Source organism: Microcaecilia unicolor, chromosome 2 (assembly GCF_901765095.1).
Source record: "Microcaecilia unicolor chromosome 2, aMicUni1.1, whole genome shotgun sequence".
NCBI lineage: Eukaryota > Metazoa > Chordata > Amphibia > Gymnophiona > Siphonopidae > Microcaecilia > Microcaecilia unicolor.
Genome location: NC_044032.1, coordinates 346451074 through 346478502, shown reverse-complemented (window position 1 = coordinate 346478502; position 27429 = coordinate 346451074). Strand labels below are relative to the sequence as shown.

Here is a 27429-nt window from a genome sequence, read left to right as displayed (position 1 = left end):
AGTTAACCAAGTCAACTTCATGCTTTGTAATATAATTTTTAATTGCATTTTCTCAGTTATTACCCAAATACAAATAAAATTATAATGTTAATTATACGACCGTGTCTGCCTCTTATGGTAGTTAGGATAACCTGGTCCTGGAGTTACCCAAGGCAGTCAGGTTTGTCAAGATATTGACAATGAATATTCATGAGAGAGATTTGCATACAGTGGAGGCAGTGCTTGTTATGAAATACTTTGAGTCCTACTGATCTGTACATCTGTTGCGTCATTTTGGCGGGTGGAAACAGTCATGTGGGATTATAGGGAGGGAGGGGAAGGGTTCTTGAGGTATGTTCTCTGTAAAAGATTTTATTGTGCCATGTTGGATGGTTTACTGTTTTTTTCTTGTTCTGTATGAAGCTTATCAACCAACATGTTTTGCTTTTAATAAAGATGATTAAAGCATAAAAAATAAGTTTTGGATGTTACTGAATTCTATTATTCTGTCTCACTGTATTTCCAGTATAAGCTATCACAAGAACAAAATATAAGAAAACCAATGGGCTGCATTGGGGGCTTATAGCCCATTTAGTTATGTTTCAACAAATGAGAGATCTGCTTGACAGAAAATATTTTTATTATTTTGACTTATAAACCACTTGTCCCTGAAACTTTCTCAAACAGAATAACCCATTTGTGTATCTAAAAGGTAAACTTCTACAAAACAGGTGAAGATGTGATTCCATGTGCACCAATGAAAGGAGAGTTTAATTCTACTTCCATTTAATTTCATTATATTCCATCATCTTTATAACACCAGGCTTCCCAAGGCAGATTACAACAGTTTAAGATTAATCAATCAGGAAACCGGATATCCTCACTGAAATATGGCCATTTGTATGGTATACTGTGTATTTATTTAGTTTTTAGTGTAGAAAAATGAGCACATAATACAGAGTTTAAAATTGCTGTTTCTACCAGCTCTAATAATTTTTAAAGATGTTTTACTGATATTCAATTAGTAGTAGTATGTTTTGATATTTATATCTACATATAGAAAGCTTTCAAATAAATTAAAAAGCTGTCCAATAAGTAAAAAAACAAAACAACTTTTGTCCTCCACCTTTTAAGGTACTGCCTATCCAATTGAAACAGCTTTAAACTTGTTACAGATGGACCAACAATAAAAAACCGACAATGTTGGTGCAGCAGCTCAATGACGGCTGCGCTGGGAAGGGGAAACTTAGTCTGTCCTAATTGGCTTGCTTCCATTCCTGTTTATTAAACCTCCATGATCCACCTTAAGGAGGTGGGCTATTGCAGTATGACCTCAGCAAAGGGGGAGGAGTGAAGAGCTTCTTTGAGAGGGGTCAGCTGCTTTGTTTTTCTCTTCCTGTGTGTCTGCTGAGGAGCTGCAAAAAGCAGAAAAGATTTGGAAGAGAAGACTTGTCTCCTAGGATTGGAAATCCTTGCAAGCCCCAGTCCTATATAAATAGGGAATTTATCTGAGACCTTCAGGGATCAGCCCAGCCTTCTCTAGTCTTAGTCATCTTTCCAGAAACAGGGAATCTCCAGCCTCAATCCATTCCAACACCCGCTCCAAATTTAGAGGGAAAACAGGAGGGAAATGTCTGTCTTGTTTTCTGATCAGGTAAGAAGGTTTTCTCTCTCCTCTTGTACACGGAGTTCCAGCACTAAAAGAAAAATGTTTCCCAGGGCTTCGCTTTCAGCCTTCACTTCTTTTTCCTTGTAGGGGTCTGATGCACAAAGGGCCCTGTAAAGAATCGCTCTATAACTCCACCTCGGTAAAAATTACCAATTTGGACATACAGAGGGATACCCAAAGAGAATCTCATGCAAATAAGCTAGAAATTTGCATGCAATGGGTGGGGGGGGAAGCCAACTCCCCTGCATCCCCAGACAGCATTCCCTTGTTGTCTGGTGGACCCCGGAAGCCCCCACCTCCAGAGCCCCTCTGACAAAATTTCCTGGTGCCCAGATCCTCCTGACACCTTCTTCCCCCCACCCTGGGTTACCATATGGCTCCAGAAAAAGGAGGACGGATTGAGCCAGCTGGGTTTTACTTCCATTGCTTTCCATTGAAAGCAATGGAAATAAAACCTGGCTGGCTCAATTACTTCCATTGAAAGCAATTGCTTTCCATTGAAAGCAATGGAAGTAAAACCCGGCTGGCTCAATCCGTCCTCCTTTTTCTGGAGCCATATGGTAACCCTACGGCGGGCCCACTAAAATTCCCTGTTGGTCCGATGGACCCCAGAACCTTCTCCCAATCCCCCCTTGACAAAATTCGGTGGTGTGTGGACCCCCCGACCCCACACCCTAGTAAATGATCCTGGTGGTCTAGTGACTCCCTCCCTCCCCTCTCTTGTACCTTAATAAAGTTGGGCAGGAGCGACAGGGCCCCAACACGTTCAAAATGGCAGCACCCAGCCCCTGCCCGGTGTATTCTGAAATGCACTGGGAAGGGCTAAACTCCATACTGAAGTCTCTTATTCAAGAGTAATCAGGGATATGTGCACATCCACATCCATAAATATAATCAGTGTCATAGAAAGGAACACCAAGTGTCACTCACTGGCCATTCCCAAATTCCTGCAATTCTGCACATGCTGCACAGAAAGGGCACTCTGTCCCCATGTCCACCTCAACTAACATATCACCTGTACCTATGTAATGTCCCTCCCCCATCTCCCAATATGAGAGCCATTACACAACTTGGAGGCCACAGAGAAGCAGCAGGCTGTTATGGACCTAGGGGAATGGGAGGTGCCACAAAATCCGGAGGACCCCTGTGAGGGCATGCCTCCTCTTGAGGGAGAATAAGTGGACTGGGAGGGACACTATCAGCACCCCCCACTACCACAACCACCACCGGACAGCACTGCAGCCCTACTGCACCTCCTGCAGGAAGTGGTTGCAAGACAAAACCAGTTGCTGCAGGAGGTGGCTGGACTGCGGCAGGTTTTGGAGCAGCAGATGGGGGCACAGAGGCAGCTCCTGCTGCTGGTGGTAGAGCTGGTGCAGAGGGGCATCCAGGACAAGAGCAACCCCCAATGAGGGAAATGAATATTGGGCCCACTCCCTTTGTAAATTAGTTTATTTTTGTTTACCAAATACAAATGTTTTCCTGTTTTGCACACCAGGGTCTCTACTTTATGCACTACATATGTGGTATTACAGAAAAACATTGGTGGCCGGGCCACCTGCCACAAGTCCAGCTACATGCTGGAAGCTGTAATCTGGGTTGCATGAAAGGTCTGCCGTGACACAGGTATAAGTGTGACTTCAACCTGAAAAAAGATATCTATATAAAATAGTCATAACTATGGTTTAATGTTCTTTTAAGGAGGTATAAGTGTGGCCATGTAGAAGGCCACATGTTTCTTACAACCTGCATCAATAGAACTGCCCCATTACCCCCCTTACCATACAGCCCCACACCTTTTGGACACAAAGCTAAACAATAGGTATGTTGTCTTGCGCTAGCAATCTGCCAGGTACAAACCTGCAGATACGCCTAGGCAGTGCCTAGACTATTGTTTGCTCGTTGTTCAGCAGGCTACCTTACCCACAACCAACATAGCCGAGGGCCAGGAAAGTCCTGCAAACAGCTGTGTCATATTTTCACATTGAGAATGTGTCAGCAATGGTATAAATTGGTGAGCAGGAAAGCAAAAACAACAATGTACAACTATGGAAGATACCGACAGTAGTCAGGAGAAAATGAAACCATTAGATGCATGTATATTTTATCACAATTGCAAAACGTTCAGATACTGAACAGCAGAAGAGGTTCCCCATAGGAATAAATAGCCTCAATCTGGGAGCTGCAGGGCACAGACTAGGGGAATTATATAGGCAGCAGGCTGGAGCCACCTGCAGGGGATTTAGAACAGGAACTGTAACTAGATGCCCTCCCCCTCACTATGACTTATGGGCTTGAGCCTGTGAGAGGCATCCACCTGTGGCCAGATAGAAAATGGTTTGCAGAATTGGATAGAAAAATGTTGCATTTCCCTAACTATGGAGGAATATAGGAGTGTGTTCAGCTCTCTGGAAAATACATTCAGTACATACATGCTTTGCCCCTCCCCCGAACTTTGAGATTGGGCAGTTAAGCAAAGGTGACTGGGGTTCACCACATAAATGGGGATGGAGCCTACTGGGGAGACACATGAGGTGCAAAACGGGAGCACAGCCACCAGATGTGGATATTGTGAAACTGGTGAAAATAGAGGTGAGATTTGAATCCTGAGAAAAGGCACAGAATGGGGAGCCTTTGACCATGAGAGAAGAGGGTGCACATATCCATTCTCAGGGCCTCTCCCTCCCCCCCCTTGCAGGCAGCCACAAATGAGTGTGTCCAATTGAGAACAAGACACCTCTACATAGGGTAGAAACAATTATCACTATCATAGTCCACTGTATCAGAGTCCACTGCTATCCCTTGCAATCCTGCTGACCAGCTGCAGTGCTGTATCCTGCCCTGCAAGACACAAGAAGTGTTTGGTTAGCACCTACATAGTGCAGAGTATGTGTCAGGTCAGCTGCATAGCAGAAGGGGAAGGGGTGGCTGAGAGGTTTGTGCTTGCCTGCAAAAGATGTGAAAAAGGCAGAGTCCATCTGACTGAAAGCTTCCTAGGTGCAGGTGGTTGATCCTGGAGGGGAAAGAATGGAGAGTCAGAGCCAAGTTTGGAAAACGCAGAGTATATGATAAGCCAACACCCAGTCTAAAACATTTTCAAAGCAAGGGTAGACCGCCCCCAAACCAATTCTCCCTCAATATAGTGCAAGGATCCCCAAACTTGTACACATGTGGAACATAAAAGAAAGAGTGTCCAGGTTTGGCCCATAATCTTGGCAGTGTCCGGGTCGCTAGCTCAACTTAAGACGTTTAGAAATGTCACTCATAATTTAAAAGTAAACGTCCAGATTGTCAGCCCAGCTGGAGATGTTTAGAAAGCACACCCATAATGGAAACTAAAACGTCCAGATAGTCAGCACGGCTGTAGCCATAATTTTCACCCATAATCAGAACTAAGAGCTCATTTGTGAAACGTCTAGTGGAACCTCCCTTGGACGTCTTTGGGGAAGTATTTATATTTAAATGATTTTTATTGATGATCAAACATTTGGAACAGAATTATTAAAAGGCAAACATTCTGTAATCATAGTAACACATCATATGCATTTATATACATCTTAACTGTATCATCAATTTTTACTACATTTACTCCCCCTCTACCCACCCCCCCCCCTATAACCTCTGTACCGTGAACTTCTTACTTCATGGTGTCTATTCCTTTCAAAATCTGTCACCAGACTTTACCCGTCTAAAACAAGGAGTATATGTCTACTGGGTTCCCCATACGTTAGGGTTTGCCAAAGTTATTAAGTACAGCACTTCTTGCTTTATAAGAGATATTTTGCAAATATGGGTTCCATATATTGATAGAATTATTTCTTCTCTTTGGGTTGCCATAGGCCGCCCTGGCTTCCCAGAGCATTAGCTCATGGAGCCTATTCCTCCAGAACCAAACGGAGGGTTCCGCCTGCATCCAGTGTCTAAGTATACATTTTTTTCCCCACTGCATATGCCTTACATAAGAATAACTCCAAATTTTTATCTTAGATCCCATATGCATCGCTTTTGTTCAAAAGTACTCCTCTCCAGGAGGGGAGTAGCCCTTGCCCTGATAATTGTTCAAGGTATTTCTGTACCGCTCTCTAAAATAATTTTATTCTGTCACATCTCCAAAATGCATGCAAAAAGGTATTCCTCTCTCTGTGACATTTAGGGCATTGGGCATCAGATATCCAGCCTGCCCTTGCTGCTTGTGATTGTGTGATGTATCCCCCATGGATAATCCTATATTGACTCTCCTGCAACTCCGCCCCACCCACTTGTTTGGGTATATCTTTGATCAATTTAGCAAAATTTATTCCCTTCAACTCATATCCCAAATCTTTACTCCATGTGTCTTTAAGCATCTCATACTGTATGCACGAGGAGGACTGAGCGACATTAAAGCTCTATGTAAGCTCGATATTGACACCTGTCTATGTGCATCCCCCCTCAGGAATTTGCGCAACCTATGGCCCAACCTCGTGCCCAGAAAATACGCCTCTAAATATGTAATAATCCTTATTGGCAAGTGAAAGCCTCTGCTGCAGGTCCTGAAATCCATATAGTCCCCCCTCTTCATTCCTCAAATGTTCAAGCAAAGTAATTCCCAATTCCGACCATCTATCAAGTATCCCTTTCTCTAACCCCGGGGAAAAATCCCCATTCCCTTGCAATGGGAGTTGATCACTAATATTGGGATCTTGTCTCCAGGATCGCATAAGGAATTGCCAAATGCGTCGCAGTGGCTGCAGCAGTATGCTTTTCCTACAAACAAGTGGCAAGCTTTTTGTTTTAGCCTGCAGGAGAAAATTCAAATGCCAAGGTCTAAATAGTGCACGTTCCCAGCTAAGCGGCGTATGTTGATTTGTATTAAGCAGCCAATCCCTAAGATGTCTCAGAAGGCATGCCTGATTGTATCGTTTAATACAAGGGAATCCTAACCCTCCCTGTGCCCATCCATCATACAGATATTCAAATCGTAATTTAGACTTCCGCCCCCTCCCCCCCAATAAGAATTTCTGACTCATCCTGTTCAACTTGCGTAAATCTTTACCAAGTACATGTATTGGCAACACCTGTAAGATATAGAGCCATCTCGGGAATATGATCATTTTAAATAAGTTGATTCTACCCATTAACGATAAAGGTAAATGGCTCCATCTCTCAAGAGAGCATCTGGTGTCCTGTAACAGCTTTTCTATATTAATTTTATAAAGTGTGGTGGTATCCAAAGTCAGCCATATTCCTAGATATCTGAAGGATTCCTCTGCCCATTTCAACGGGAGCTGTTCCCGCCAAGCTCCAACTTGGTCTCCCTCCCTCTGCAAAGCTTCAGACTTCTCCAAATTTAGCTTAAAGCCAGAGAAATCACCAAACTCTGCCATACATTCTAAGAGAGCTGTCAGTGATGTTTCAGGGTGGATCACATGTGCCAGCGAAAGCTGCTATTTTAAACGTTTCTGTGCCGATCCTGACACCTTGTACATCGGGTGTCTGTTGGATATTTCTAATCAGTGGGTCTAGTGTTAATACAAACAATAAAGGCGACAGGGGGGCATCCCTGCCTAGTCCCCCTATGTATAGGAAAGGGAGGTGACAAGATTCCATTAACCCACACGGATCTCCTGAAAAAACCCTTGTATACCATAAGCGTCTAAAGTGCCAAATAAAAAGTCCCAAACCACCCTGTCAAACGCCTTTTTGGCATCAAAGCTGACACCGATGGTATGGCCTGCGTGGACGCCGCTTCCAAGGTTACCAATATCTTTCTCACATTTTTAGTAATAGTCCTGCCCTGTACAAATCCCACCTGTGAATCCTCGATAACGTCTGGCAGTATTCGAGACAGACGGTTTGCTAAGACTTTAGCAAATAGTTTGGCTTCAAAATTAAGTAACGATATTGGCCTATAAGATTCAGGTTTCTGTGCATCCTGCCCTGGTTTGGGGAGCACTATAATCTGCGCTGTTCGTAAAGAAATGGGCATTTGCTTCTCCTGCACTATGACATTAAACATTGAGGTGATGGGTACTACGACTTCATCCCTCAACATTTTGTAAAATTCTCCTCTGTAGCCATCTGGGCCCGGGGCCTTCCCCAATGGTCCTTGTTGTATAGCCCATGATACCTCATCTGCCGTTATGGGAGCATTTAACATGTTTAGACTTTGTGTGTCTATTTGCGGAAGCTCTTACCCAGCCAAATACATCTCACTGTCCATCGGGGGTGGATCTGGGATAGCATATAGCTTCTGATAATATTCTTTCATGATTCTGTTAATAAGGACATCTTTATTTTCTAAAGTTCCATTTGAGGAATACAGGGTGTTTATTTTATAATTGCCCTGCCTAGGATTTGCCAACCTAGCCAGCATCCTTCCACTTTTATTGGCGTATTTTTATAATTGATATCTATAGTACGCATAATTCCGTTGGGCTTTATGGTGGAGTCTCTCATTTAGGGTTTGCTGCAATTCTAGAAGCTTGGCTTTTAATATGACGTCATGTTGGCGTCCGTACTCACGCCATAGCCGTGTTATCTCCTTTTCCAACCTAAGCAGGTCCCTCTCCTGTGTCTTTTTCTGGTGACTTGTGTAAGCGATAATCTCACCCCGAAGTACGGCCTTAGCTGTATCCCAGTAGCGTATTGGAGTTGCCATGTGTGCCTGATTAGTGTCTTGAAACTGCTTGTATTTATTAAGTATGAATTCCCGGAAACCCTGATCTTTATAAAGCCGAATAGGGAATTTCCATTGGAATTGACCAGGACTGCCCTCTGAAGGTTCCCATAGAGCCATCACCATTGCATGATCTGAGATTTTGATGGGATCTATTTCTGCTGCACGAAGCTTTGTAAATAATAAACGAGAGATAAAAATATAATCAATCCGCGACATGGTGGCAAGTGCACGAGACAAATGAGTATAATCACGCTCCAATGGATGCAAAGTGCGCCACACATCCACCAGCTCCAGGAGTTCACTCAACATACCTATTCCTCTGGATTCCGCACCCGATCCCTTTTTGCCCCCCTGAGATCTGTCCAATTTAGGCTCACCAACTTCGTTGAAATCCCCTCCTATCAGCAGGGGAGTTCCTTCAAAGCTTGTTAAATGATACAAAAGTTTTTTGTAAAATGCCTTATTATACGTGTTGGGAGCATACACATTACATATAACTACTGGTTGACGCTCTATTGTTAAGTGTGCCAATACATATCTTCCCGCCTTATCCGCGATAGTCTTATGTGTAGTGACTTGGACCCCTTTCTTAATTAAAATTATAACCCCTGCTTTTTTCGCCTGCGCTAGAGATTCATAATATGAACGCACCCACCAACTACATAATTTCTCATGTTCTTTGGCGGTTAAATGCGTTTCCTGAAGTATTGCTATTGATGCCTGTTGCTTATGAAGTTTTTGAAGTATTTTTTGCCGTTTAATCGGCAAAGAAATACCCCTCGCATTCCACGTCACCACTTTAAGGGCCATCATGTATTGTCAAGTACCACAGAAAATGTTACCTTGATGCCTTCACTGAGTGGGCAGGGGGGGCATCCCAGCCTATACCCCCACCGCCTATGGTTAGACAAAATTCCACAGAAGTATACTCCTCGTGTTTTGGGGCAGTATTTAAACGTCCTCTGTATTTTCACGTGTTCTGATACAACCTTGAGAATGACACCTACGCAGGCACCTACCCATAAGGGCAATTTTACAGAGGCTAAGATTGAATTTCTGGTGCAGTAAATAGGCAGACCCAACACTAATGTGTTTGCCATTCCTCACCGTTTGCTGGATGTTCACATGTAGGGGTACATATTTGAATGCTGCAAAACAGTAGCAGGTTGGTTATTGTTACAAACACACTTTCTCCCCTTTTGCTATGCAGGTGATGAGACAGACTCAGAGGCTGAAGCTGGCTGTAGTGACCACCAGCCCCAGCACACTGAAGGGCAGGTTGAGGAGCCTGCATCAATAAAGGAAAGCAGTGGACCTGGAGGTCTGGCTACAAAGGACACCATCCAGGGCCAGTCACATGTGAAGAAAACACAGGGTACAGCAGCAGAGGACCTCTGTCCACCTTCCCCCCCCCCCCAGCCTTTGCTGATATTGGTGCTAAGGATGAAGAGGCAGAAGGGGAGGGACACCATCAACCCAGGCCATCCAGCCAGAGGAGACAGCGGCTGTGCCTTGCTACACAACTGCTTGACCACATTGTGGAGCTGGAAGAATATTGGCGGCAGAAATTGGAGCTGCTATGGGAAGGGGAAGAGGCCCAAAGAGAAGCTGTCCTTCTCCTTCCACCAGTGGTGATAGTGCACAGCAACCAGCTGCAAAGCACAGGAGGATGGGATCCTCAGCCTTCACCAGCCACTGGTCCACCAGCTCACAGGCCTCTATCAGTCACCACACCAGCTCCCATTCTGGGTCCTGTGCCCAGGTTGCAGGGCAACACCCAGCCAACAAGGTGGCCAGACCTTGTACGCCTTGTAGCGCTATAGAAATGCTAAATAGTAGTAGTTCTAGAGGGCAGCCAAGGCAGCAGGCTGCCTTGTCGAGACTGAGGAGAATGGGAGCTCATCAGGGAAGGACTCTGAACAGAGTTCCCCAGCAACAACAACAACTTGACTGCCACCAGCTGCTCAGGAACAGGTTGGGAGGGGTAGGAGCCAACGGGGCCAGGGAGGGGGAGGAGAAAGTAGGCAATAGTTTCTCTGATGGGATGTGCTGGGGGGTGGGGGAGTGTGCTGGGAGGTGGGAGGAAGAAGTGTGAGGGTTGGAGGGAAGGGAATATGTACAGAGCAGGTGATGGTGGTGGGAAGGTGTGGTGGTGGTGTGTAACTGGTGTGTCATTGAAATAAATGTTCATCACTTACTGCCACTAAAACTTTTTCTCGATGAGTCTGCCTGGCTCGAACCCCAAGCTGGTGAGCACTCTGCTCTGTGGCTTGATGGTGGAGGGGGTTCCTCATCATCTTAGTCTGGGGCCTGCTGCTCTGGTTGCTGTGGATCCTCTGGGAGGGCCTGTCCTCTGCGCAGGACCAGATTATGTAGCATATAGTAGGCCATAAAGATCTTGGCAACCTTTTGGGGGTTGTACAGGAGCTCCACTCCAAAATGATCTAGACCTGTTCTTGAGCTTTCCAAATATGTGCTGTATGATGCCACGTGTCGTCCGATGTCTGCTGTTGTATTCCTCCTTTGCCTTTGTTTGTGGGTGCACTATAGGGGTCATGAGCCAGGGCTCCTGTGGGTAACCTCTGTCACCTTTGGGGAGAAGCAGAATGAGAAACATGGGTGTGTATTGTCTGGAGTGGGTGCCCTGTGTATGTGGGGTGGGAATTGAGGATTATGGAGTGACCTGGAGGAAGACAGTGCTAAGGGTTGCTGGGTGGAGGGGGTATGGGTTTTGCTGATCTATGTTGCAGTTACGTAGGAGCCATCCGCTGGTGATCTCCCCTTGATCAAACCTGCGAAAGATTTCAGAGTGCTGTAATATATAGGTATCATGGGTTGAACCTGGGTGTCGGGCATACATGTCTACAATCTCCCCCTGGGCATCACACACAACTTGCATATTCATGGAGTGGAATGCTTTCTTAGAGGGGCATAATCGAAAGGGGCACCCAAGTTTTCCTGAGGACGTCTTTGCAGGACGTCCCGGCGAAGGGGCGGGGAAACCCGTATTATCGAAACAAGATGGGCGTCCATCTTTCGTTTCGATAATATGATCAGGGATGCCCAAATCTCCGGATTCCCGACCCCCCCCCCCCCCCCCCCCAAGGTTTGATGGGTCCGCCATGGCCTGCTGTGGATTCTTGAACCAATATCTAATGAATTACAAATTGCAACCTGCTTCCTTTCCCTCTGAACGCACCAATGTAACATTATTTCTGTACCATCAGGTCAAGCTTTGGCTTGGGCCTCCCCATTGTGGGAACAACAGGACCCTGGCCTCTCGTACCTTTCTGAATTTGTTTGCCAGTTCAGAATGGTGTTTGATAAGCCTGGGCGACCTTCCGTAGCTTCCATGTAGATGCTACGACTTCGCCAGGAAAACCTCATACAGTGGGATCGTATGCCATTCGGTTCCCTACCCTGGCCACTGAGTTACGGTGGAACCAAGAGGCTTTAACTGCCATTTTTTGTCAGGGCCTTGCCGTAATGATCAAGGACGAGTTGGTGGGTCAAGATGTTCCCACCATATTGGATGAACTAATAAATTTGTGTACCCGGATTGATGTTTGCTTCCAGGAAAGAGCCCAGGAGTGGGCTAATCAGTATTGAGTTCCCCGTACTCCTCCACGATTCCAACGACCAGCACCCCGGACTGACACACCTGGCGTCTCCTCCGAAGGCTCAGAGGAACCCATGATGGTTGGTCATTATTGTCTGTTGGAGAAGGAGAGGGTGCATTGGCGGAAGAATAAGCTGGGCCTTTATTGCGGAGAACCCGGACACTTCCTGGCTCAGTGTTCACAGAAATCGGGGAAACGTCTAGGCCCAGGGTGTTTGGGGAAACTCACCTTGGGCCTGTGCGGTAATTTCCCCAACTCTCTTCTGACAATGCCAGTTACTCTTCACTGGCCTGGCACAGCGAACACTATTTCCCTTATAGACTCCGGAACCACAGGGAATTTCATTGATTCCAATCTATTGCAGCAGCTTGGGGTTCCCATACAACCTATTGGTACCGTCTTGCAGGTCACCTTCATTCAGGGAGAAGTGCTTCCTGACAAGGTTCATCGAATCACAACGCCTGTTAAGCTACAAGTGGGTATTTTTCATTGCGAACAAATTCAGCTTTTAGTTCTACCCCAGTCCATCTATGCTCTTGTTCTGGGGTTTCCCTAGCTCTGTCTGCATTCCCCCTGGATCAATTGGAGCATGAACTCCCATCGAAAGATGAGGAGCATGATGTTTTGCTAAATGCTTAAGCATGTCACTCCCCGGCCCATGGTGGCGGCTACTTCTCTTTTGCCCTGTCTACCTCCAAAATATGCGGACTTCTAGGATGTTTTTGTCAAGAAAGAGGCAGATGTTCTACCTCTGCATAGAAGTTTCAACTGTATGATTGATTTAATTCCCGTTGAGATGACTGCTAAAGGACTAATCTATACCCTCTCCCAGGAGGAATCTCAGGCTATGACAGAATATGTCCAGGAGAACCTGAAGAAAGGTTTTATCCATCTGTCTACCTCTCCGGCAGGGGCAGGTTTCTTCTTTGTTTCCAAGAAGGATGGCACACTCCGCCCCTATATAGACTACCAGGGCCTTAATGCCATTACGACCAAGAAACGCTACCCTTTTCCACTCATATCGGAATTATTTGACCGTCTCTAGGATGCTGTGATGTTCACGAAGCTAGATCTCTGGGGAGCCTATAACCTGATCCGAATTTTCAAGGGGGACGAGTGGAAGACGTCATTTAACATGCTTGAAGGGCATTATGAGTACCGGGTTATGCCCTTCAGCCTGTGTAATGCTCCTGTGGTCTTCCAGGATTTCATGAATTTCATCTTCAGAGGTCTCTCGTATTCATCCATGATAGTCTATCTGGATGATATTCTCATCTTCAAATCACCTCAGAACCATCCCAGACATGTAAGAATGATCCTCCACCGACTTCAAAAGAATCATCTCTTTGCTAAACTGGAGAAGTGTTCTTTCCACCAGACCTCCATTCCTTTCCTCGGATATATTATCTCTTCCAAGGGACTACAAACGGACCCGGACGAACTTCGAGCCATCCAATCTTGGCCCTAACCTCAAGGACTTCAAGCCTTGCAACGCTTCTTGGGGTTTGCAAATTACTCCAGACAGTTTATAGATCATTATTCTATTGTCACAGCTCCCTTGACGGCCCTCACCAGAAAGGGAGTGGACGTAAAAATCTGGTCCCCAGAAGCCTGGTGGGCCTTTGATATTTTGAAGTGTGCCTTCTTGTCAGCCCCCGTCCTGCAGAGTCCAGATATTAATAAACCCTTTATTAAGGAAGTGGACGCATCTTCTTTGGAAGCTGGAGCCATTCTGTCTGAAACCTCTGAGATGGGGACATCCCTGTTTCTTTTTATCCAAAAAGTTCACTCCCATGGAACGTAATTATACCATTGGAGATAGAGGGCTGCTAGCCCTCAAGCTGGCATTACAAGAATGGTGCTATTTACTGGAGGGGGCTATCCACCCCTTTACTGTGATAACCAATCACAAAAACCTGTATTTGCAATACGCCAAACGCCTTAACCTGCGACAGGCCCGATGGTCTTTATTCTTTGCTCGCTTTAACTTTCAAATTATCTTCCGACCTACAGAAAAGAATGTCCAAGCTGATGCATTATCCAGGACTTATGAGTTACCTGAAGAGTCTGAGGAGCCCCAGCCAATGCTAAATCCTGCCTGTGTTGTTACAGCTACAGGGGTTTCACCATCTCTCACAACACCACTGGTGCCTGCTAGACTCCGGCGGCCTGTCCTCAAATGGGGACATTCCTCTCGCCTGGCTGGTCATCCAGGGTTCCTTAAAACCCTACATCTAATCTCCCAACACTACTGATGGCCTCGGATGGTGTAGGATATCTGTCAATTTGTCGCCACTTGTCTGACTTGTGCCCGTAACAAGAGTGTTCATTCTAAGCCTTGGGGTCTTCCATAACCTCTACCTGCTCCTTGAAGCCCTTGGCAGGAGATTTCAATGGATTTCATCACGGACCTCCCTTCTTCCTGAAGCAACATAGTGATCTGGGTGGTAGTGGACTGCCTCTCCAGGATGGAGCATTTTATACCTATGCCTACTCTTCTCTCTGTGGTCACTCTGGCTCAAGTATTCATTCAGCATGTATTTCGTCTCCATGGGCTCCCTCTACATATCATCAGTGATCGAGGTCCACAATTCACTTTACGCTTCTGGAGATCCCTCTACTCGGCACTGGGTGTCACCACCCATTTCTCCTTGGCCTACCATCCTCAGATCAATGGTCAAGTGGAACGAATTAACCAGAACTTCAAAGGCTTTCTCCGGATGTATGTCGACAGCCGTCAGGACGACTGGGTCTCTTTACTTCCCTGGGCAGAGTTTGCTTACAATAATAGTTTCCACGAGACTTCCGGGATGTCACCCTTCTTCATAGTATATGGACAACATCCCCGCCTGTCGCTACCGATTCCTGTAACTCCTCAACCTCCTCTTCAGGAGATTCACAATATATTGAAGAAGATCCAGAAACACCTCCAACAAGCCTCGGACCGATTTAAGCACTTCGCTGATCTGAAGAAAAGAGCTGCTTCTACTTTTCAGATGGGACAGAAAGTCTGGCTCAGTAACACGTATCTGAGATTGAGTCTACCATCTTTTAAATTTGTTACCAGATTTATTGGGCCTTTCTCTATACGCTCCAGGGTGGGAGCTGTCACGTATCGATTACAATTACCTCCTAACCTCAAGATACACAATACCTTCCAAGTGTCTATTCTGAAACCTTTTTTATCCTCCAAGTGGCATCCCGAACCTAAGCAGCCCACTGTTCCTGAAACTTCTCCAGATCTGGAATACGAGCTAACTGAAATCTTGGATTCTAAATGACATGCTGGGAGACTTTATTATTTGCTAGCTTGGAAACACTTCGGCTCCGAGGATAACTCTTGGGAGCCCGCCACCAGTGTTCATGCTCCTGACTTGATTTGGGATTTCCACTCCTGCTACCCATCCAAACTGGGCCCAGCTCAGAGGGGGGCCCGTGAGGAGGAGGTACTTTCACAAACCCGGAATCAGAAATAGGGTGTCAGACATGTGTGACTTCGGCGTTCCTGATTCAGACGCACTGGACGCATGCGTGTAGCTCCATCTAATGTATGCGCATCATATGTCAGCGTGCCTTCTGGCTACAGCGCATCATCCCGGTGTGTGCAGGTAGGGCGCGGTCCTCCTTTGACGTCAAACACCTTCAGCTGTTAAGAAAGGAATCAGTCAGTGTTTCTTTGCCTCAGCTACTTATTTGTTGGATAGTACCAGTGCGTTTATTCTCTTCTGACTTACCTGCCTGGACCTCCGCCTGAACCTGACCTTGTCTTTGGATCGATGCCTGCATGGACCTCTGCCTGAACCTGACCTTGCCCTCTGTTCTCCTCCTACTTGGACCCAGGCCTTCTCCTTTAGTTCTGGGCCTGACCTACTCTCTGTGGCTATCCGTCTTTTCTGCCAACCTTGCTTGCAGTCTCCAGGCCAGGACTGTCACTGCCTTTCTACAGAGAATTCTAATTCCTTTCCTAGTAGTCTCCTCCAGCCCAGTTCCTGCTGAAGTCCTGCTGGCTGCCTGAACCTAGGGGCTCAACATCTGGGGAACGGTGGTCATCGCAATGAAAACCTGGGCCTTTCCGGCTGCCTATTCTAGAATTGATTCCTCGCCTTTGCACCTGGTACCTCGCTCTAGGATTGGCATAAGTGCTCACTTCCATAGGTTGTTCCCAGGAACAAGTTACTGACTGGGACAGACCTTGACACCTATTCCTGTATGTGGCCTCTCGTTCCCAGGGGAGTCAGAGTGTGATGTGTGGGTAGTCAATGATTCCTATGACCGAGGGGAAGCGAGCTATGGCGTACATGTGAGCCATGTTGTTCGGCAGGGCTTTTGGGGTGGTGGGGAAGGTGATGTACTCCAAGGTGTGGGTAAGAAGTCATCAAGGAATTGGGTAAAGCAGTTTGAAATGGCAGGCTGGGTGAGGCTCACGTTGATAGCTAGCACATACTGGAAGCTACCAGTGGTCAAAAAAGAGAGAGAGGCGGTGATCTTGATATGGATAGGGATGGGATTGTTCCTACGGGTCCTGGCCTGCAGAAGGGGTTGGAGCTGGTCACAAAAGTGCTGAACGGCAGCCCTTTCAAAGTGGTAGCTATTGAGACACTGCTGGTCAGTAAGGTATAGGACACGCGTATGGGGCCTGAAAACTCTGGGATGTGAGTATCTCCTGTTGCACCTCCCCTCCAAACTCTCCTCCTCTTCTAATACGTGGGCCACCTGTGCATTCAGTGCATCCATTTCCCAACACAACAGGTGCAACCCAATGACCCCAGTGCTCATCTCTCCCTACCAACCTGGTGAAACCCAGCACCAACAAACACCTTGACACTCCCACCACCCACAAGCAATGCAGTCACACACAGCACAGCCACACAGCACTCACTCTCTCAGCCACTGCAAACACTTGTGCCGCATCATCTACCCACATACTTTCCAAAAGACAACTAACAGTCCTCACAAACACACACATAGCAGCACACAGGACAAAGAGAGGAACACAGACAGACGCCAAACAGTTAAGGGGGTATAATGAATGAAATGTGGGCTTGGGGACAATTAATGGAGGGGGAGGGGATGGAAATACAGAGGAACAAGTAGTTGTGGCTGGGGGAAGGGGGGCTAGCAGGGGTGGACAACCTGAGAAGGTGAGACATAGAGTAGGCAAGTCAGGGAATATAAGGGTGAAAAGGTTCAGACTAGGGCAGACAGACAAACGGTAATGCAACATGAACAACTCTCAACTTTCTCTCATACCAACTATTCCTCCACTGGTTAGGGTGGTGGACTCTGGTCCTGAGGAACTGAGTTTGATTCCCACTTCAGGCACAGCTCCTCGTGACTCTGGGCAAGTCACTTAACCCTCCATCGCCCCAGGTACAAATAAGTACCTGTATATGTAAGCAGCATTGAGCCTGCCATGAGTGGGAAAGCGCGGGGTACAAATGTAACTAAAACTAAAATAAAAAAACTCCACAAAATCGCTATTGGGTCTAAAGACAACTTTGTTCTTATCCCAGAAACTTTTATATCAGGTCTGACTCTCTGTATTTTTGAATTCCAGCCAATGTGAAATCATTTTGCTGTGCGCTGAAGACATTCTGTATGACTGCCAAAGACACGCTTTCAACATGCTCACTATGGAGATGTTCTAAACTGGACGCACTAGCAATTTAGATAGATTTTATTTATTTATTTATTTGATTATAGCATTTGGACGTTTCCCGCTAAGAAACACGTCTATCTCACTTTTAGACCACTTTTTAGATGTCTTTCGAAAATGAGCCTGATAGTTATTTATACTTTTACACATTCATGTTACTCATACTTTTATACAACTTTCAATACCTCTTATTTATTTATTTAATCTTTATTTAATTATGTAGTATTCATTCCTAGGTCATATTTCTATATTTTTCTAAGGGACATCATAACACCTTTCGTATTTTGAACTGCTCTTAGCATCCGTTGCCTACTGTTATGCTAGATCCATTTTTTCACTTCTGTCTTGCTTTCAGTTTGGCTTTATATCACTTGCGATGTACCCCTCTCCCCCACCCCCGGTGTTTTTTAAAGAATGAGCACAGATTGGTTCACAACATAGTCTACTCTTTGATGATGCAAACACTATTACATATTCAACAGTAATTACATCGTAATAATGGTTATTTATATGTTTCCAGTTCATGAGAGATGATGTTGCGTTGTGCAAACAGTGATGGCAATTTTATGATTTCAAGTATGGTTTTTCCCTCTTCTTAGAATTCCCGACAGCATAGTATCCCCTTACAAGCCACTATTGTAGCACTCTGTGGGGTCTGTCATTTTTACACTGTGCCTTTAAACGATCGTCATTCATTTTAAACGTTTGTCATTTGATTACATAGAATTTATGTCAACTTCAATTTTTAGACACTTAAGCCAAATGTCGATTCGTGAAAACTGTAATGTTAATTTGATGCAAGGTGTATATTGTTAGGCTTTAAACAACTACTATAAAGTATTTTTCCAAAGGTTGTTTACTACAATTTATGCCGTTTGTGTTTTGAACACTTTTAAAGACCATATGGACTGTATATCTTATAGTTATATCTTTTGGGTCTCTTGCCACAAGCTTTGTTTTATTTTATTCCATTGTGTGGAGATGTTGGTGTACTTTGGCATTCGTTATACTAGCTACAATGTGTCTTGGTTTACAGTCATAGTTCAGCATAGCCATCTGTACAGTATACGGTTTCTCTTTTTAAGTTTTTTGACAGAGGCATGGTACCTTTAAGACCTTTCTAAATACTAAACTCTTGTTCAATATTGGTTTGTGCTCTACAGGTAGGGTGGTCCTCTATGGATATTTTGGTCCTCACCCCTCCCCCTTTACATTTTGGGAATCTCTTCCTTCACAGTATACTGTTCCCTTACTTCACAATTTAGTGTTTGATTAGCCTGTCTCACTTTTTCTACACTTGTTCATATTCACATGTACACTGTTTCTTTGCAGTAGTGTTTTATGTCACCTATTTTTAAAACTCTTTCTTTACCCTCCTGTACACATTCAGTTTCACTTCCATTGTATATTTTTAATCCTATTCATACACATCTATCTTTTTATATTTATATGAACTTTTAGCTGGTTTAGATTAATTGTTAGGTGATACTTATTATATATATTTTTTTTATATTCATGACTTTTTATCTTTTGTCTTATGCTATGCTCTGCTTTTATATGAGGACCACTGACAAAGGCCTTTGTGCCAAAACACAGCTCATGTTGGGTATCACCTATATGCTGCATATGTGGACTGTTATGCTTGCTACATTTGAAGAATTAAACCTTTTTATTGAACCATTCTCTACTGGTCTAATTGAAACTTTTACTTGGTAACGTCTACTTTTGTTTGGATTCTCATATTTTGTGAAAGGTTTGTTTTCCTTTTTTCTTTCCATTAATATTTTGTTGGCATTTATGTTGCGGATTATTGTTTTTCCTCCCCCATAATTATTATATTGTGTGGTTCCCTCTTTTTGTGGTGTTTGTATTATTTTTGACATAAAGAACTATTCAACTGTCACTTCTTTTCTGGTCCACATGTGCTGATTACTATAGCTCCTTCTTCCAACAGCTGAATTAGCTAACTTGTGAGATTTCCGCTGTATCACTAGGGACCAGGAAACCTATCCAAAACAGTATCTGGATATCTGGAGAACAGAGCTCTCATCCTCTATTACTATAATCTGCAGGAGATTTCATCTCACTGATAGAGGTCTATTACTCAAATATGATAATGAAATTTGACTGAGGGTGTCCTGTTTACTGTTCCAGGCATCAGTTATATTCAAGGATGTTGCTGCTTATTTCTTGGACGTGGAGTGGAACATTCTGGAAGAATGGCAGAAGGAGCTTTACAAGAAGGTCATCAAGGATATTCATGACTTCCTCACATCACAAGGTAAATATGTCTTCTCTATTATCTAGCACACAGGCACATTATGAAATCATTGTTGCGCACCTTAAAACTAAAGGCTTTGTACAAGAACAGCCCGACTCATTCTCCCTTTTCTATGCATAGAGGGGCATTTTCAATATGACGTCTAAGTCCGACTTTGGACATTTTGTTCAAAATGTCCAAAATCCGAATAGCAAACATAGCCATTTTCAAAAAAGCAAAATGTCTATCTTTTTGTTTTTTCTGAAAATACTGTTTGTAACAAGGTTTTGTGCTGTATACATTTATCTTTTTAGGCCATTTTTGAAAAATACTGTCCAAGTGAAGGGCATAGAAAATCAAGCCATTGGGATGTAGGAGAGGCCAGCATTTTTAGTAGCCTGGTCCCCCAGACTTCCTAGGAGAGCAGTGGGACACCTTAGAGGACACTGCAGTGGACCTCATATAAATGCTTCCAGGTACACATCTCACGTGGCTCCCTTATCTTGTCTGCTGAGCCCTCCAAAGCCTACTCCCCCCAACTGTACAGCACCACGATAGCCCTTATGGATGAAGGAGGCACCTATATGTGGGTACAGGAGCGTTTTGGTGAGTTTGGAAGGGCTCAGAGTTTCAACCACAAGTGTAACAGGTAGGGGGAGGTATGGGCCTTGGGACCACCTGTCTACATTGCACTGCACTCACCACTGATAGACCTGGCTATAACATCTATGGCTGTCATAGAGGCTGGTATGTAATATTTTAATTCACATTTTTGGGGAATGAAAGGTGGTCAAATGACTACTTGGAGAGTAAGGGGAGGTCATCCCTGATTGTCTTCAGTGGTCATCTGGTCATTTGGGGCACCTTGTTGTGCTTTATTTGTTCTAAAAACAGGTCCAGAGTTAAACGTTTAGATTTTCGCCCTGGACGTTGTTTTTGTGTTCCATTATGGCTGTAAAACGTCCAAGTGTTAGGCACACCCTGAACCTGCCCTACGTTCACCTTCGAAATGTCTGGATGCATTGCAGATGAATTGCATAGATAGGCGTTTGGAAAATGGGTTTCAAAAATACCGATTTGGACATTTTGAGAAGGAAAATGTCCAAGTGGTGCTTTGACACTTTTTGGACATTTTTCTCTTTCGAAAATGAGCCCCAAAATAATTTGGCAGGGAAGAACAGAGAAAGAATTTATCTCTCAGACTTCTTCCTGAGAACTTCTGTGTAAGAACATGACATGTCAGCTGCGCTCTAGTCAACTGTACTGTGCAATGTGTAACCAGATGTCAGAGAAGATTATAATTTAAATGTCATTTTCCTATTTATTAACAGGTTATTCCATTGTTAATCCTGATGTTATATTCAAGATTAAAACGGAAGATGAGAAATATTTCACTCAACATTTTGAGTGTGAAGGCAACAAAAACCCAAATGACCCCACAAAGAGTAAGTAAATGTTTTGGATTTAAAGCTCTCTGCGTTTTCAGTTCTCATGAGATGGGTCATTCACATCAAATATTTGGAGACTTAAAATCCGTTTCATAATTTATATATTTAACTCTTTTTTTTATTAAAAACAAACATGTTCGCATTTCAAATGACATTAGATAACATCTTCTGGTACATCTTTACAGACCTCTTCTGTGTTATCTACTACAATCAATCTGTGTTACAAACCAAAACACTGTCCTTTTTCTTTTTCTCCCCCCCTTCCCAACCCCCTCCTCCCTCCCCTTCGTTCCCCTTTCCTTTCCCTATCTCCTTAACTTCTTCCTCCCCTCTCCCTCCCACCCCTTTTCCAAACCCAATCCTATCTGCTCTCCACTACTACAACATCTATTATATTCTTTAACCTTAGAAGTTTAAGCTTCGGGCCGCTGGTGTGAGCGTCCTCCAAAATGGGGCCCAACAGAATTGAAATTTCTTCCCCACTATCGAGTCCCAACTTAATACTCCCATCCGTTCTAGGCACATTAAGGACAACATCCTTACTCTCCATTGCTGCTTAACGGGTGGATGAGGCGAGATCCATTCAGCCAGTATGATGTGCTTAGCGATTATGACAGTCTTAGATGCAAATTCTATAAATCCTCTGGGACTGGGCTGACCTAGCTTGGGGTGGCCAAATAATAGTGCTACATCGTAACTCCAAGTTGACTTCCAAATCTTGGATATTTTAGACAATACACCTCCAGAACTTTTCCACCACTCTGCAGCTCCAAAAATGTGGCCCAATGTTGCTTCCTCGTAGCCACATTTTGGACAGGATCCCCAGGGAGACACTCCCATATGAAAGGCTCGTCTGGGGGCTATATATAGACGCAGAGCAAATTTGTATTGCAGTTCCCAATAACACACTGCTTTAGATGAACGTCTAATGGACAATATATGTGCTTTCAATTGTGTGACCTCTGTTCATCAACAAATCAGCGCTCCATTGCTGCACCAACGTAACATAGTCCAGTTCCGCTGCCGTGTCTCATATATGTCTGTGGTGAAAAGTGAGCGGCACCTCCTGCTGTGCCGCCAAAGCAAATGCTTCATAAAGCTCTTCCTGCGCATCTTCCGCCAAGGATTCCCACGCTAAGGAGTTTATGTAATGTTTAAGTTGCAAATAGTAAAATTCTTCCGTCTTCAGCAGCCCATATTCCAGTTGCAGTTCTGGGAAAGTTTTAATCCGGCCCTCTGCATTAAGCACATGGAGTAGGTACACCACCCCTTTACTTTTCCAATTTTGAAACACTGCATAAAGCCGCCCAGGATCAAGGTTCACATTCCCACAGATGGACCAGAAAGGTGTAACCCTTGCTGAGAACTTGTGTAAGCGACATACCCAGCACCACACTACCTTTGCCATAGGCATTATCATGGGGTATTTTAATATTCCGTTTCTTAATTTAATATTATCTGATCCTTGGTAAAACCTTCTTGACATGTTTTCTCATAACAGGCCTTCCGATTGTAACGTCTGTGTTCTCACTGAATGTTAAACAAGAGGATGATCTTCCCTTCTTGGATCATCCTGAATCAGCGATGTCTGAACAGACTCATCCATCTGTAACAAGTAAGTATAAAATTCCCACTGCACATCTTTAGTAAGGTCAGCCAGGACCATTTAGGAAATAGATACTGGTGGGATAAGAGGCATTCATCCCTTTCTTTTTTTTTTTTGTTACATTTGTACCCCGCGCTTTCCCACTCATGGCAGGCTCAATGTGGCTTACATGGGGCAATGGAGGGTTAAGTGACTTGCCCAGAGTCACAAGGAGCTGCCTGTGCCTGAAATGGGAATTGAACTCAGTTCCTTAGTTCCCCAGGACCAAAGTCCACCACCCTAACCACTAGCCACTCCTCCACTCCACTCTTTCTCCTACTGTCTATTTCCTAACTTTGGATGGAGTAGGCTGCCTGTGAAGATGGAGGAGGCACATGACGGAGGTGGGTGTTTTTGGGGGAGGGGGGGGGGGGAGGACGTAGGCCTTGTATTCCTGTCCTTTGGCCCTTAGGAGGGGAAAACACTTCAGCCTTCTTGGCTGGTATAAGAGAGACAATCAGACTTAGATTAGGCACAACCAAGCAAAATCTTTATTGGTATTTCTGTAAGGCAGTACAAAATGATTGTTCCCTCTGGAGCAGTTTGTTACACAGGAAGCAAAACACTGAGACTGAGCTACAAGGCTGCTCATTTTGGCTTTTTCATTCTGCATTTATATCCTGTGATAATTTTCATTTCTTCTAAAACATGTGATTCCTCTTATTCTTACTTATTGTACATAAAAGGGTATTCCCTGTCCCTGTTTTCTTTATTATACATAAAAGGTTGTTTCCTTCATTCTTACCAACCTTTCTCCGAGGACAAGCAGGCTGCTTGTTCTCACTGATGGGTGACGTCCACGGCAGCCCCTCCAATCGGAAACTTCACTAGCAAAGTCCTTTGCTAGTCCTCGCGCGCCTGCGCGCACCGCGCATGCGCGGCCGTCTTCCCGCCCGAAACCGGCTCGAGCCGGCCAGTCTTCTTTTGTCCGCACTCGGTACGGTCGTAATTTCGCCGTGTCGAGCCCCGGAAAGTCGACCTCGCGCGTCCAAATTGTTTTGAGCGTGTTTTTTTCTTTGGAAAAGCTTTTGCTTAAGTCGGGAAGTGCTCCGGAAACCTTCAACCGGGTTTCGTGTCAATCCTCCCCGTACTTCCAGCTTTTTGCCCCGGTAAGTTTTCTTTCGTCGTCGGGGTAGGCCTCTTTTCGGCCTCGGTCGAGATTTTCTCCCTCTAAAGTTTTGGTGCTCTTTTTCCGTCATTTCGGATTTTGATTTCGCCGGCGTGATTTTTCCGCCCATGACATCGAAGCCTTCCAGCGGCTTCAAGAAGTGCACCCAGTGCGCCCGGGTTATCTCGCTCACTGATCGACACTCGTCGTGTCTTCAGTGTCTGGGGGCCGAGCACCGCCCTCAGAACTGCAGTCTGTGTTCTCGCTACCTGAGACTAGCCCAGTGGAACGTGTTGTTCTCGGGCTCTTCGTTGGCATCGGCACCGGGATCTTCGAGTGCATCGACGTCGTCAGCGTCCAGACCATCTTCCTCGGCCGCCCCTGCATCGAGTGCATCGAGGCATCGGGCCTCTGCATCGGCGCCGAGACATCGGATAGCTGCATCGACGTCGGTGGTACCGGGACCTCGTCTGCTGATGTCGTCGGACGGTGGTGCATCGTCAGGAGTGCAGGTGAGGGCTGTCCATTCCCCTGCTGGTGGCGGTGAGCCTTCGGGTGGGTCTCCTCCTACCCTGAGGGCTCCTGCGGTACAGCCCCCCCGAGACCGACCTCCTTCGGCCTCGGCCCCGAGGAAGCGACGGATGGATTCTACGTCCTCCTCGTCGGTGCCGGGGAGCTCCGGTGACATGCTTCGGAAGAAATCGAAGAAGCATCGACACCGGTCTCCTCCCCGTGTCGGCACCGAGAGCTCTGGGTCGCCGAGGGATTCGGCACCCAGCAGGCATCGGCACCGAGAGGACCGCTCACCCTCTGTTCAAGAGGTGTCGATGCGCTCCACTCTGGACAGCCCGGAACAGCCTCCTCGCCCGGAACAGGTTCTGACGTCGACGCCTGCATCGACCTCTCAGCCTTTTCTGCAGCCACTCTGAACGAGAGCCTCCGGGCCGTTCTCCCAGAGATTCTGGGAGAGCTGTTGCGCCCTACCCCTCCGGTACCGGCGGTGCTTGCGCCTCCGGTACCGTCGAGCGTGGCGCCGGCTGGCCCATCGCCCAGGTTGAGGTCCCCGACGTCGGTACCGCGTGCGGTGCCGACCGCGGCCACCTCCCAGGAGGGCTCCCCGACTACGTCGGCGGAGGGAGCTTCGCCGATGCGGGCCAGGGAGTCTACCTCTCGACGCCCCCATCGTGGACGTGGTTCCACGGAGTCGAGCAGGGCGAGGTTGCAGACACAGGTCCGTGAACTTGTGTCTGACACCGAGGGTGAGGCCTCGTGGGAGGAAGAGGAAGATCCCAGATATTTCTCTGACGAGGAGTCTGAGGGTCTTCCGTCTGATCCCACTCCCTCTCCTGAGAGACAGCTTTCTCCTCCCGAGAGTCTGTCTTTTGCCTCCTTTGTCCGGGAGATGTCTACGGCCATCCCCTTCCCGGTGGTTGTGGAGGACGAGCCCAGGGCTGAAATGTTTGAGCTCCTGGACTATCCTTCTCCACCTAAGGAAGCGTCCACTGTTCCCTTGCACCATGTCCTGAAAAAGACATTGCTTGCGAACTGGACCAAGCCATTAACTAATCCCCACATTCCCAAGAAGATTGAGTCCCAGTACCGGATCCATGGGGACCCAGAGCTGATGCGCACTCAGTTGCCTCATGACTCTGGAGTTGTGGATTTGGCCCTAAAGAAGGCTAAGAGTTCTAGGGAACATGCTTCGGCGCCCCCGGGCAAGGACGCTAGAACCTTAGACTCCTTTGGGAGGAAGGCCTACCATTCCTCTATGCTCGTGTCCAAGATCCAGTCTTACCAGCTCTACACGAGCATACACATGCGGAACAATGTGCGGCAGTTGGCGGGCTTGGTTGATGCTCTTCCCCCTGAGCAAGCCAAGCCTTTTCAGGAGGTGGTCAGGCAGCTGAAGGCGTGCAGAAAATTCCTGGCCAGAGGAGTTTATGACACTTTTGATGTTGCGTCCAGGGCCGCTGCTCAAGGTGTGGTGATGCGCAGGCTCTCATGGCTGCGTGCCGCCGACCTGGAGAATAGAATCCAGCAGCGGATTGCGGACTCGCCTTGCCGTGCGGACAATATTTTTGGTGAAAAAGTCGAACAGGTGGTAGAGTCTCTCCACCAGCGGGACACCGCATTCGACAAATTCGCCCGCTGGCAGCCTTCAGCTTCTACCTCTACAGGTAGACGATTTTTCGGGGGAAGGAAGACTGTTCCCTACTCTTCTGGCAAGCGTAGGTACAATCCTCCTTCCCGACAGCCTGCGGCCCAGGCTAAGCCCCAGCGCGCTCGCTCTCGTCAGCAGCGTGCGACTCAGCAAGGCCCCGCGGCTCCCCAGCAAAAGCAAGGGGCGAGCTTTTGACTGGCTCCAGCAGAGCATAGCCGACATCCAAGTGTCCGTGCCGGGCGACCTGCCAGTCGGAGGGAGGTTGAAAGCTTTTCACCAAAGGTGGCCTCTCATAACCTCCGATCAGTGGGTTCTGCAAATAGTCCGGCAGGGGTACACCCTCAATTTGACCTCAAAACCTCCAAATTGTCCACCGGGAGCTCAGTCTTACAGCTTCCAGCACAAGAAGGTACTTGCAGAGGAACTCTCCGCCCTTCTCAGCGCCAATGCGGTCGAGCCCGTGCCATCCGGGCAAGAAGGGCTGGGATTCTATTCCAGGTACTTCCTTGTGGAAAAGAAAACAGGGGGGATGCGTCCCATCCTAGACCTAAGGGCCCTGAACAAATATCTCGAAAAAGAAAAGTTCAGGATGCTTTCCCTGGGCACCCTTCTCCCCATGATTCAGCAAAACGATTGGCTATGCTCTCTGGACTTGAAGGATGCCTACACACACATCCCGATACTGCCAGCTCACAGACAGTATCTGCGATTTCAGTTGGGCACACGCCACTTCCAGTACTGTGTGCTACCCTTTGGGCTCGCCTCTGCGCCCAGGGTGTTCACCAAGTGCCTAGCTGTGGTAGCAGCGGCGCTTCGCAGGCTGGGGGTGCACGTGTTCCCATATCTCGACGATTGGCTGGTGAAGAACACATCCGAGGCAGGAGCCCTGCAGTCCATGCAGATGACTATTTGCCTACTGGAGCTACTGGGGTTTGTGATAAATTATCCAAAGTCCCACCTTCTTCCAGTGCAGAGACTCGAATTCATAGGAGCTCTGCTGGATTCTCGGACGGCTCGCGCCTATCTCCCAGAGACGAGAGCCAACAACTTGTTGTCCCTCGTCTCGCGGGTGCGAGCGTCCCAGCAGATCACAGCTCGGCAGATGTTGAGATTGCTGAGCCACATGGCCTCCACAGTCCACGTGACTCCCATGGCCCGCCTTCACATGAGATCTGCTCAATGGACCCTAGCCTCCCAGTGGTATCAGGCCGCTGGGGGTCTG

At 46.5% G+C, this 27429-nt stretch overlaps 1 protein-coding gene across 1 annotated transcript in view; it reads left to right on the top strand.

Moving 5' to 3' along the window:
- Window positions 1-1396: 1396 nt before the first annotated feature.
- Window positions 1397-27429, top strand: part of LOC115463703 (zinc finger protein 208-like) — a 216776-nt gene continuing 190743 nt past the window's right edge. The window contains 4 exon segments of the mRNA XM_030194420.1: window positions 1397-1633; window positions 19740-19866; window positions 21177-21290; window positions 22795-22908. Of these exon segments, the coding sequence (XP_030050280.1) occupies window positions 1610-1633; window positions 19740-19866; window positions 21177-21290; window positions 22795-22908 (379 nt within the window). The 5' untranslated portion in view covers window positions 1397-1609.